We start from the raw sequence: 10,886 nt of genomic DNA on the forward strand, positions 1-10,886 counted from the left end.
TTAAGCTCATTTTCAGCAAGACCTACCCTCTATTATAAACTGCTTCTCCAATGCATTTGTCATTTGACAGAAATGGAACAAAAAGCCATAAATATTTGATACCTTTATTCAGGCCCCCAGCTGAAAAGTGAAATACTTACAGTTTCCAGAGAGACATAGGCAAAACTGAAAATAGTATTAAAATGCCACATGAAAATATGGCTTCTATACCCAAAGCAGTGCAAGTAGACAACTGCAGTAGTAGCAGCAGTATTTTCCATGTAAACTTAATTATCCTTACAACCTGGAACTGATCCAGACCTTCATATCAAGGATTTTACAGAGACAGTAACTCAAACCTGAAATACATGTCTCTATTTCATCTCCTTATTATCCATTTGGACCAAACATGTTCATGGCAGTGGAAGGATGCTCTGCCACCCTTCTCTTATTGTAGATACATTTCAAGTTCACTGTATTCCATCAGGTGGCAAGATCCTACAGGAACGAAAACAATTCCTTAAGTTTAACTAAAAAGTAGGTTACTGTGTCTAACCACTGCAAGTTTCTTGCATCTTGCAACAGAACTCACTTAAGCACAGTCAGTGCCATTAAGTATGTCTTTAACTTTGAAATCTCGTGGAAGAGAACAAGCTATAAATATGGCTTTCAAAAGCAATACCTATAGCCTGAATCTATGGGCCAGCCAGGGCAGAGTTAACTGGGACAGCAGGAGGAAAGAAAGCACAGGACAGCCCACCCTTCCCCGCCTCCCCAAGTTTGTACCAGTGAGGGGAGGGTAGGCTCCATTTCCTATAGAATATACACAGCGACTACAACTGCTGACTAGTGCCATCAGGTACTATTGCCACACCACCGTTACTACTGCTTCCCATGTGTTCACTAATTAATTTTAGCAGGCAAGCTCTAATTATACATGTCCTAAACAGAGGCACTACCGCAGAAAAAGAACTCCGAAACTGACTCTTCCGCCATTAAAAGCCTTACTGACATATTTCAATCACTCTATTTACCTCAAGAGCCTTTCTTTTCTCCTGCCCACCCATCAGCAAAAGCACACGTAAGGAGTAGATCCTGTTGGGAAAGAATGGTTTGTAACAGGCCACCCATTTCATGCCCATGAACGGCAGTAAGCACAAACTCATTTGTGATTGCTGTGCTCAAGTACAAAAAATACAATAACCAACAATGGGAAGTCAGTTCTCTGCAACAACCCAAAGGCCAGGAATACGAATGAGGAAGATCAAGTGTACTGTATGACTTAACTAAAACCCCACACACGTTCTGAGAACACCAGTCAAACTCTGCAGATCTTGATGGGATAATAAAAGCACTAAAAAGCCAGCCCCATTTGAAGCAGCAGCCAGGGCTGTCTTCCTTCTATCTGCACTTCCCAGGAAGTCACGATTGAAGCCAAGAGCAGGGACCGAGCAAGGGTGGCTCCAGGCACCTGTGGCACGCTGACAGTAACACACGCAGGTAGGCAGCATGGCCCAGCCTGCTCCGTGCCACCCCTGGTCCTGGGACCCTTACCGCAGGAAGACTCCAAAGGAGACTGACTGCAGTGAGAGGAGCTATATTCTTCTGCCCTTGCAGTTATGGTGGTCTGGTGCAGAAATGCCTTGCCCGAGGTTTCTGAAGGCTGACAGACTGTGCTGCACGCAAGAGCAACTGCACAGCTTAAAAGCTTGTCTGGTCCAAGAAACCAAACCCATAGGGCATTCCATGGATATCTACTGACCTGGGTAATGCAATAATACAGAATTAAATACAGGTTCACCCAGAACAAAAGAAGCAATATCTACTAGCATCCAAATTCCAAACCTCTTAAATAAAGTTTTACACTCATCCATGTATACTATCACCAGAAATATTAGTTTACCAATTAAACAAAGCAGTAATAGCTAGTCTGCAAAGGGATGTCTTAATGCCCTAGTAGTAACTTACAGGCTGCTTTTTCTCCTTTCTTGCTCAATTTCTCATTGAATCTGAACTCCTGATTTAGTATTAAAGTAGTAAATAGTGTTTCATTTGCAGTGATTTTCTTAGGGGCATTTTTAGCCCTTTTATCTGCTAAGCACAAAAAGAAAAAATACTTAAAGAAATTAGCATGGAGAATTTTTACAATACAGTTCTAAAACATATTTGAAAGAAATTGAAAAAAAGGAAAAACCCAGTAAGAAAAGTAAACTCCATCTCTATTATCCACTCATCTTCAGAAGCTTTACAGAATAAAAGAAAAAAGTTAATAATCAAAATAGTTTTTGAGTAGTCTTGATCTTCTACAAATAATCATAATGAAGACTTCAGTTCATAGTCAAAGCAATAATTAAAAAATATATATGTAGACCAAAAATATGATATAAGTATGTTTTCGCTTTTATTTTTTTTTTCTCTTTAGTACTTACTCTGTGGAAGGAAATGATTATTAGAGTTCTCTATGTATTTGTCTACTAAATCAACCCTGCTTACAACACACGTGTGATATGCTTCCTGGCTTTGGTCCAAAAAAAGCACTGAAAATGAAACTTCCACTTTTTTCCTTATAAGAAATAACACATTTCACTGAAAAGAAAAAAAAACAAGAGTAGGGAAGGATTTCCCACATGACTTAAACCATGCTCAGTTTGATTAGCTCATGGAAATCAGACCAACCAGCGTGCAGGAGGGAAAGGACTTGGATTATAAATACTCACATGGGAGTTCTTTGCTTTATAGGTACCTTTGTCTTCTTTAAAATAGTTAAGAGGACTGTAAGGGTTTTCTTTGTTGTTGCTGTTGTTTTTGTCTCAGTATGAAGTGCTTTTTTACTGTTGTGCTTTGCTTTGTGCTAGTGTCTAAAATTCAAGGTAAGTAGATGGGGTAGGCTTAAAGTGTTTTATGTGTGTGAAAGTAAAGATTAATGAAGCCCTGTAAGATTATATTCAGTATAGGTTTTTTTCTATTATGGATAAATAGGCTTAACTTACAGAGTAGCTTATATTTAAGTAACTTATCTTATTTATAAAGAGAAAAAAAGCAATATTGAATAGCTAAATATCAGGAGGAAAAATGAATTTACTTGTGATAAGTTTTCTAAGCAATTATCTCAAAGATATGTCAAGTCTTTTCAACTGTGTTGATTTACTCTGTGTTTTTTTTCTAGCTTCTTTAGCACCTTACAGAGGGCACTGTCTCTGCATAGACAAAGGCTATAATGTTGTTCCTACAAGAATGTTAAAAAAAATTGAAGTGTTTCCTGAGAGCTCTTCTTGTGAACATCTTGAGATCATGTGAGTAAAGACTTCATTTTTTGCACAGTTGTTTCACAACAGGATTGCTTTTCTCACTTCTAGAAAATATTAAGCTTGAATAAGTTAATGGGGTGTTGTTGTGCTGGAAGAAATATACTTAAGTTGTTTAGCTATTAATTTACAGCATAAGCATGTCACTTTGATTTTGGAAGAGTAGACCCCTGAGGAACAGATGCAGCTCAGGAGTGCAGAAATGAGTGTTTATCAAGTGAATGAGCAGGACTAAGTTGTTTGGGTCTGATTTCAGTGCTACGTTGAAGCCTTCAAGAGAGCGAAGATGCCTGAACCCTGAAGCTAAGCATGTCAAGATGATGATGAAGCACTTATTGAAAAAACAGTAAGAAAAATATACAGAATTTACTTTCAGCTAGTAAAAAACCTTGTTTTGTCCTAATTGTCAATGGCAGCTCACAGTAGTGCTCCATTTTTATCTCAGCATTCATTTACAGCATAAGCATGTCACTTTGATTTTGGAAGAGTAGACCCCTGAGGAACAGATGCAGCTCAGGAGTGCAGAAATGAGTGTTTATCAAGTGAATGAGCAGGACTAAGTTGTTTGGGTCTGATTTCAGTGCTACGTTGAAGCCTTCAAGAGAGCGAAGATGCCTGAACCCTGAAGCTAAGCATGTCAAGATGATGATGAAGCACTTATTGAAAAAACAGTAAGAAAAATATGCAGAATTTACTTTCAGCTAGTAAAAAACCTTGTTTTGTCCTAATTGTCAATGGCAGCTCACAGTAGTGCTCCATTTTTATCTCAGCATTCATTGCAGACCTTCAAACTGTGGCTAAGCCTTATTTCTTAGCGTCTGTGTAAGCATGTAAGGAGTAATGTATTGCTTGTGTACAAGTCAGCATAATCGGGGATACAGGACAACCTGCTGCCCTGGTTTATTCTATCCCTTATGAAATGAACTCTCTCAAAGCTTTGAGGAAGGGAAGTTGGTGACAGGAAAGACATAACTCTTCCTCGTTCCTCTAGCACTGCACTTAACTCTCTGGCTGCTCCCAGTCTGGGACTCTGTGTGAGGCAGCAGTAGGCAGTCATGAATAGGGAATGCGCTTGTGAGGGGCTCGCTGCTGATAGTTAAGCTCTTGCTGACTGTTACCAGTAGCAGCATCTAGCTTAATCTACAACGGGAGGAAATGCTATAGCAGATGTCTGTACTCAGTGTAAGGGAGGGAGACTTGGGAATTGTCCTGTGAATCCAGATCAGAGAGAAAAAAATAAATTCCTGTTATGCTTATGTTGCCAGTTCTGCAGGAAAACTTCGTGTGTGAGTGACCAGCGAAGACCTGCTCTGACTGCTGTTATGGGGCTCTGCAGCCCCTAGGCATGTCCTTTCCCCATGGGCTCTGTGCAGCTCTCTGAAGACAAGCTGCAGCTGAGGCTTTTCCATATCTCTTCAGTTCCAAGACTCAAGCACCTGCAACATCACTGGTGATGAACACCTGGAGCAGCAGTGTGTCTCAGAAGGCACTGTGCATGCATGTGCTTCTTGTACAGAAGCCAACTGTTATGGTTATAGTAAGACCAGATCCAGCCTCTGGGGTGTCCAATAGCTTCAGGTTGCTATTGGCAGGCACGTCTTGTTTCTCTGCTACTAAGTATTTGCTTGAGCAGCTGAAGTAACTGTTTTAATCAGTTAAGGTAGTAAGAATGAGCCTCCTACTGAGGTCTTTGCTTACCTTTGATAAACAAGAATCAAAATTATTTTGGACCCCCTAACAGTGTGATGTTTAATCCCTAAATGCATATTTTGTTACTTTCCATGTGATTGTATATAATTAGACTACTGGATAAAAGTTCATTTATAATCTTTGTAAGTAAAATCTCTACTATATTAAGTAACAATGTAAATGTTAGCTCTATAGTGTAAATATACAGCTACCTACAGAAGAGAATGTAAGAAAGTAGAATAAGTTCTAAACCTTCTGTTACCTTCTTGTAAAGGTAAACTAATAAAAGACACTGAACTATGATCATTTCTCTTGTGTTATCTCATCTTCTGAGACTTGACACTTTACTGACAATTCCTGTAAGCTGGTCACTTCTGAGATGCAGTGCAGAACTCATTTGCTTAAAGCAGGGAGGAGGAAGGCAGTATCACTCCTAAGGTACTTCAGACATGTCCACTGAGACACAATCCTCCTGTAGTACTCAGCCTGGAACTTGTCCTCCCTTAGCCAGTAATGCAACGGCCTGAGGAAGAAAAAAAACCTTGCAGCTGAGCCAGAAGGTAAATAGCTGCTGTGGGGGAAGGAAGGGTGCAAATGGGAGCTGGCAGTGCTGACTGATCTCTGCTCTATAATGCTTCTCCCCTTTTTAGAGCAAAGAGGTCTTAGTGTAAGTGTTCCTGTGTAGGTTGGGCAGATTAGAGGAAAAAGCAAGGTCTGCTGGGAACAAGCAAGACTTAATGACAAATACAAATGAAGCTTTAGCTCCCTCTCCTGTTTCTTATATTTGACTAGTAAATGATCAGAGTTTGCTGTTCTCATGAGCTCTTAGTATCTTTGAAAACAGGCTGAGCATTATTAATACCAAAGAAAAATCATGCTGGCTGCTTTGAAATGAGTACTGAAATAACCCTAAAGCAGTCTACTGGGGCTGGTTCTACTCTAAGTTCCTAACCCACATTATGTTGCCTTTTTCTAGAGGGTGGGAGCAGACTGCACAGAGAAAAATATTGTTGTTTCTGCCAAAGCTTTCCCAAGTAACGACAAGAAATCTCTGCCACCAGGTCCCACTGTGTGTCCAGTCTTAAGATAAGGAGAGCAGTGAAATTCAACCTTCAACAAGAAGGCATTTAGTGTACTTCACCTTTTACTCTTTAGGCCTTCTGCAGAACCTGGTTCCAGTTATTACCTTCCTGTGTTGCTGTACCAGGTGAATGAGATCTAACCCCCTTCTGCTGGAATGAAAGACCAGCATGGAAGTTTTCATGCATCTTTCTGAAGCACAAGCTACGTCCTTTGTGGCACTGTGCAGGCGCTGCAACACTGATCCATTAGCAGCCCCTGTCCCCATTTTTCCCAGCGAGGGGGTTTGCGTAAGAGTAGAGTCCTTGCTCTTGTTCCTGGGGTGGCATAAGTACTGCTCGTTGTTGTTAGCCCCAGTGCAGAGACGCTCAGTACAGCTGTTGCTTGACTCTAAGCCAGGTGTGTACTTAAGCAGTCTACTGGATCAGAGCTCTGTGCAAAATATTTTATTTCAATAACATTATTTCCACTAAGTGTGACTGCTTAGTTTTACCAGGACAAAAAAGCCATCTTCCAATTTGCTTATCACTGTTCATGAGTGGGAACAGTAATACTACTGTCAGGCATCATTTATTCATACTCTTTGCACGCAAAGACACATTCTCAGTTGTAATAAGCCTAGTGTCAGCAAAGCACAGTAAGCGTATCCTTAGAAAACACTTCAAAAGTTGCCTTTTTAACTGAGCTAGCAACAGTTTCTGCTTTCTTAGCAATCCTGTGCCAGTTTAGCTAGACATGCTGTCACCTACTCTTCTGGAGGAGAGGTAGCAGCTCTCTTCCCAATTACTGGGTGAGTCTCTTACCCAGCACCCCGCTGCCCAAGGGAATGGGCTGCCCTGATCATACACAAAGTGCTCACCAATGCGGAAAGGATCTCCTGCTCCTAAGGATGAGCGTGACCCTGTTTCAGAGGTTTTAACAAGTAAATTGTTAACAGCAAGCATGGACTGTGGGGGCACTTAGTTACTACCTGAATCTCTGGTCCATAGTCCTTAGCATATTTCAATGTCTCATGAAAGCAAGTGCTCACACCTACAGAAGAAGATCTGACTGAACAGTTCTTGTTTCTTCTTGCTCCTCTTCCTCYGGCAGTGATTACTTGGGAATTTACTTGGAATATTCCCTTAGGCTATTTTCTTCCTTGAGCCCCTCTGCACAGCTCTGCTCGCTGCCCGAGTGTGCAATGTAAAATGCTCACTTCCTAAGCAGCAGGGAAAGTGAAACTTCAGCCTGTTTTCTTATGGGAAACGAGCAATTTCACTGAAAAGGAAAAGAGAATCCATGAGGTCAGGTGTCTACTAAGATTTCCCCTCAGACTGTAAAGTCCCTACTCCGTTTTGCTGATAGGACATTACTCCAGACCAATAAGTATGGAGCAGGGAAAAAGCCTAGAGTATAAATATATGCTGGGAAACATCTCCATAGGTTTTTCCTGTCTCTGGAAGGCATTCAAGAATATTGCAGAAAAACATTTATTCTGACCATCATGAATAAAACATTGGTTCTTGGTCTTTCCCTCATGTTTGTGATTTTCACTGCAATTCAAGGTAAGAGAATAGAATTTAATATATTTGTGGCATTGATAAAACCTGAGCTGTACTTAATTGTGAAGGTCTATAGACCTATAATGTGTGCAATTCATATTTGCTTGCAGAAAGAGGCATAAACGAAGAATTAATGCTTTGCTACTGGTTTTAAAGTTGTGCTTTAATATAACGATTGCTAGAGTAAGAAATCAGGTTAATGAGGTTCTTGACAATCCCTCCACACCCATCTTTATTGGTTGTTCTTTGTTTCTTCACCCCACCCCATCCCTTATTATCCCATATCAAACTCATTTATGTGACCAATCTGTGAGAGCAAATAAAAAACACTGTATCTGTTTCTTGTGGAAAGAAACAGAAATACATAGCTGTGGGCAGGGTAGAGTGAGTTCTTTTAAGCTAGTTTATTTGTTAAGGTAGCTATATTATCTAAGTACTATTAATGGCAAAAATAATGCATTTATCATACTGCTGCCCAAATGAAACTAGGTACCTGGTGGAAAGGCAGGGCATTTGTTTCAATAGTCCTGAAAACCAAGCTGGGTATGTTTTTAAGCTATGTTCTTCTGAACAACTTAAGTTCTCTGTCTCGGGTTTCTTTCTTCTAGGAGACTTGGTTTCCCGTGGAGGAGAGTGCCTGTGCATCGAGAAAGGCTCCAACTTTGTCCATCCCAAGTTCTTACAAAAAATTGAGTTATTCCCCAAGAGCCCTGTTTGTGAACGTATTGAGATTATGTAAGTAGAGACTTTGCCTTTCTAACAGCATAAATGGCATAGGATGTGTTGAATGTGGTATTGGTCTAGAAAAACAAACAAACATTGGGATTTAGCTGTGTTGGAACAGGTAAAGCATTAACAGGACTTTGTGTTTTGTCACTCAATAATTATTCATTAGTCAGGACACTTGAGATAGGGCACTCAGCTTGAGATGGAGTCAGAGCTCTAAGGGTCACGCTCTAATGACCACGCTCTAATGACCGGTATGCTGAATATGACCGGCAAATGACTAGAATGGGATATATTCTCTTTGGGTTGGTCATTTCAGTGCTACAATGAAGCGAACGGGAAAGAGAAGATGCCTGAACCCTGATTCCAAGCAGGTGAAATCCCTAATGAAGACTTTCTTCATAGACAAGTAAGACTGTTTGTTTGTTTGTTTGAAGTTCTCTGTCTTTGTTAGTCTTGAGGAGCAAAGAGCTCGCTTGGTCTTCATGTCCCTGAGATCTACTCTGGGCTGCAACAGCACCTCTGTGTGGGCATCTCCTGAACTGAGGCTCAGCTGGAGTTCATAGCATCAGCACAAACCCACTCAGGCCTCAGACATGCCCCTTTCCCTGGATGCAGCCCTGGCTCCAGTGCATAGACTGCACTTCATGGTCCTCATGCCTGCTCCTCACAGCTGCACAGGCCAAAACTTTGCTTTAAAGCACTATTGCTTTAAAGCACTGGTGTGGGCAAACAGTGCTGATAGCCTTCTTGCCTTTGCATGCTTGGATCTCAGCAGCTGGTCAGCAGCTCATGATGTGTTTGTTACCAGTAAGACATCACAAGCAATACAACTGCAAGGGCCATACCCAATCCCTCAGTAACATCGGCCTCTGTGTACTGCAATGCTTGCAGCACCTAGTTTGTCAAAAATGCCTTTTTCCTACAAAAGAAGGAAGCGAGATTCAGTCAGAGCGAGTCCAGAGTCACTGTGCTAGAGTGACGTGATGTTAGTGAGGGGGAAGCCATTCAGGAAAGCGGAGAGGAAGAAGTTATATTTGTGATATTTGATTCCACTTGTGTTTATTTTTGACAGGGCTACCCAAAGCTTTCGTCAGTAAGAAGAAAGAGACACGAGCAGGAACTTGGTATTTTGGATCTCTGGATACTTCCCCTTCCGGCAGCAGTAAAAAAGCAGCTGCTTGTTTCTCACAGGCCTGGCACAAATGTAGATGCTAAGACAGCCACTGAGTCATCTCAGCATAGCCTCCTGTGCCACACTGTCACCACAGGTAATGTGCCATCTCTGTGGTGACAGAGTGAAATATCATCATGTCTTGGTAGGCATCCTGAGCTTCTGTCTATGGCCTTTCTGTCCAAAGGCTACAGTGAAGCCTGAATTAATTTGGAATCTCTTCGTGGTATCTAGTTGCACTTGCTTCGCTATTTTGCATGATCAAAGCTGGATAGTACTGGAGAATTATGCAAAGATAGATATGTGGTCCCAGTAATCAAGTCATACATTATCTGTACCGGCCACACATTCTAAAAGCTTTTTTTCCCTTAGCAGATGCTATATTAGAATGACTTTTATATGTACTCCTTGTTTCATTTTATTCTACCATCTGAGTTGCATGTGCTAGCAATTCTTGAATAAAAGGAAGCTATTGTCCAGAAAGCCTGTAAGAGATCTTATAAGAAATAAAGGCTTCTATAAGATGCAAGAGTGACTATTTTTTAGTTCAGATGTTGGTACCTTGTTTCACTGTGCTAAAAATGTATGCAGTGGGGCTGTTTTAATCCCTGGTCTTGATGCAGCATAGCTATTTTAGCAGAGAAGAGTGAATACTATAGATAGTAGATTCCCTATATGCTTTGATAGGTTGAGCTTACTGATCACCTAGGAACTGCACTGGAGTAATACAGTAATGCTATAGTAATAAAAATCAATACCCTAAATAGCAAGAATGTTTTGACCTCATGATTGTTCAACAGCCTGGAGCATCCGCTGTACCAGTTTCCCAAGCCCTTGTACCAAATCCTGTCGGGGTGGGGGTGAGACAAGAGGATCTGTTTTAGCTGCGTTTGCCTGAGAGGCCTCGTGCTGCCAGTAGCTGAGAATGGGGTGGAAGGGAGGAGGACTTCAGAATGGTTCTCCTATGTAGTGCAGGGCTTGTCAGGCCAGACTTCCTGTGTCTCTTTACAGGCCATGGTGGCCTTGTTTCTTGGAAGAAGCCACCTATGTCACAGCTTGATTCAAAGGACAGTGCAGGTGATGGCTGGCATTGCTGGGAGACAAGAGGAAGGGCAGAGGTGGTGGATGGCTCTTGCAGAGGGTGGTTCTGTAGGGATGTGCAGGGGCTGAAAAGGGGACAAATGCTTTGAAGGTAGTTGTCCGAGCAGCCGTTTCAGTAGTGTAATCCCCTGACTCGCATTAATGAGGGCGGCTGCTGTGAGCGCCCTCTGCCCTGCCGGCACACGCGGACGCAGCGCGGCAGGCACGGCGGGGGAGCACCCGCCGCTCGAAGAAGTTTGTCCCTCGGCGGCGCTTGTCAGGGGGCGGGCCGCGATGGCGGCGCCCAGC

The 10,886-nt window shown here is 41.9% G+C and overlaps 2 protein-coding genes across 2 annotated transcripts; both read left to right on the plus strand.

Annotated features, from left to right (window-relative positions):
• Positions 1-2,759: 2,759 nt before the first annotated feature.
• Positions 2,760-5,276, plus strand: LOC112977628 (C-X-C motif chemokine 10-like). Its single transcript, XM_026090160.1, has 5 exons — positions 2,760-2,849; positions 3,146-3,272; positions 3,541-3,630; positions 3,866-3,955; positions 4,550-5,276. The coding sequence occupies exons 1-5, from the start codon at positions 2,795-2,797 to the stop codon at positions 4,572-4,574; spliced, it is 387 nt and encodes a 128-aa protein (XP_025945945.1). The 5' UTR covers positions 2,760-2,794; the 3' UTR covers positions 4,575-5,276.
• Positions 5,277-7,522: 2,246 nt separating this feature from the next.
• Positions 7,523-9,450, plus strand: LOC112977635 (C-X-C motif chemokine 10-like). Its single transcript, XM_026090170.1, has 4 exons — positions 7,523-7,600; positions 8,206-8,332; positions 8,643-8,732; positions 9,399-9,450. Exons 1-4 carry the CDS (start codon positions 7,540-7,542, stop codon positions 9,421-9,423), a joined length of 303 nt encoding a protein of 100 aa, XP_025945955.1. The 5' UTR covers positions 7,523-7,539; the 3' UTR covers positions 9,424-9,450.
• Positions 9,451-10,886: the final 1,436 nt, after the last annotated feature.

This window comes from Apteryx rowi, unplaced genomic scaffold (assembly GCF_003343035.1).
Source record: "Apteryx rowi isolate R43461 unplaced genomic scaffold, aptRow1 scaffold_85, whole genome shotgun sequence".
NCBI lineage: Eukaryota > Metazoa > Chordata > Aves > Apterygiformes > Apterygidae > Apteryx > Apteryx rowi.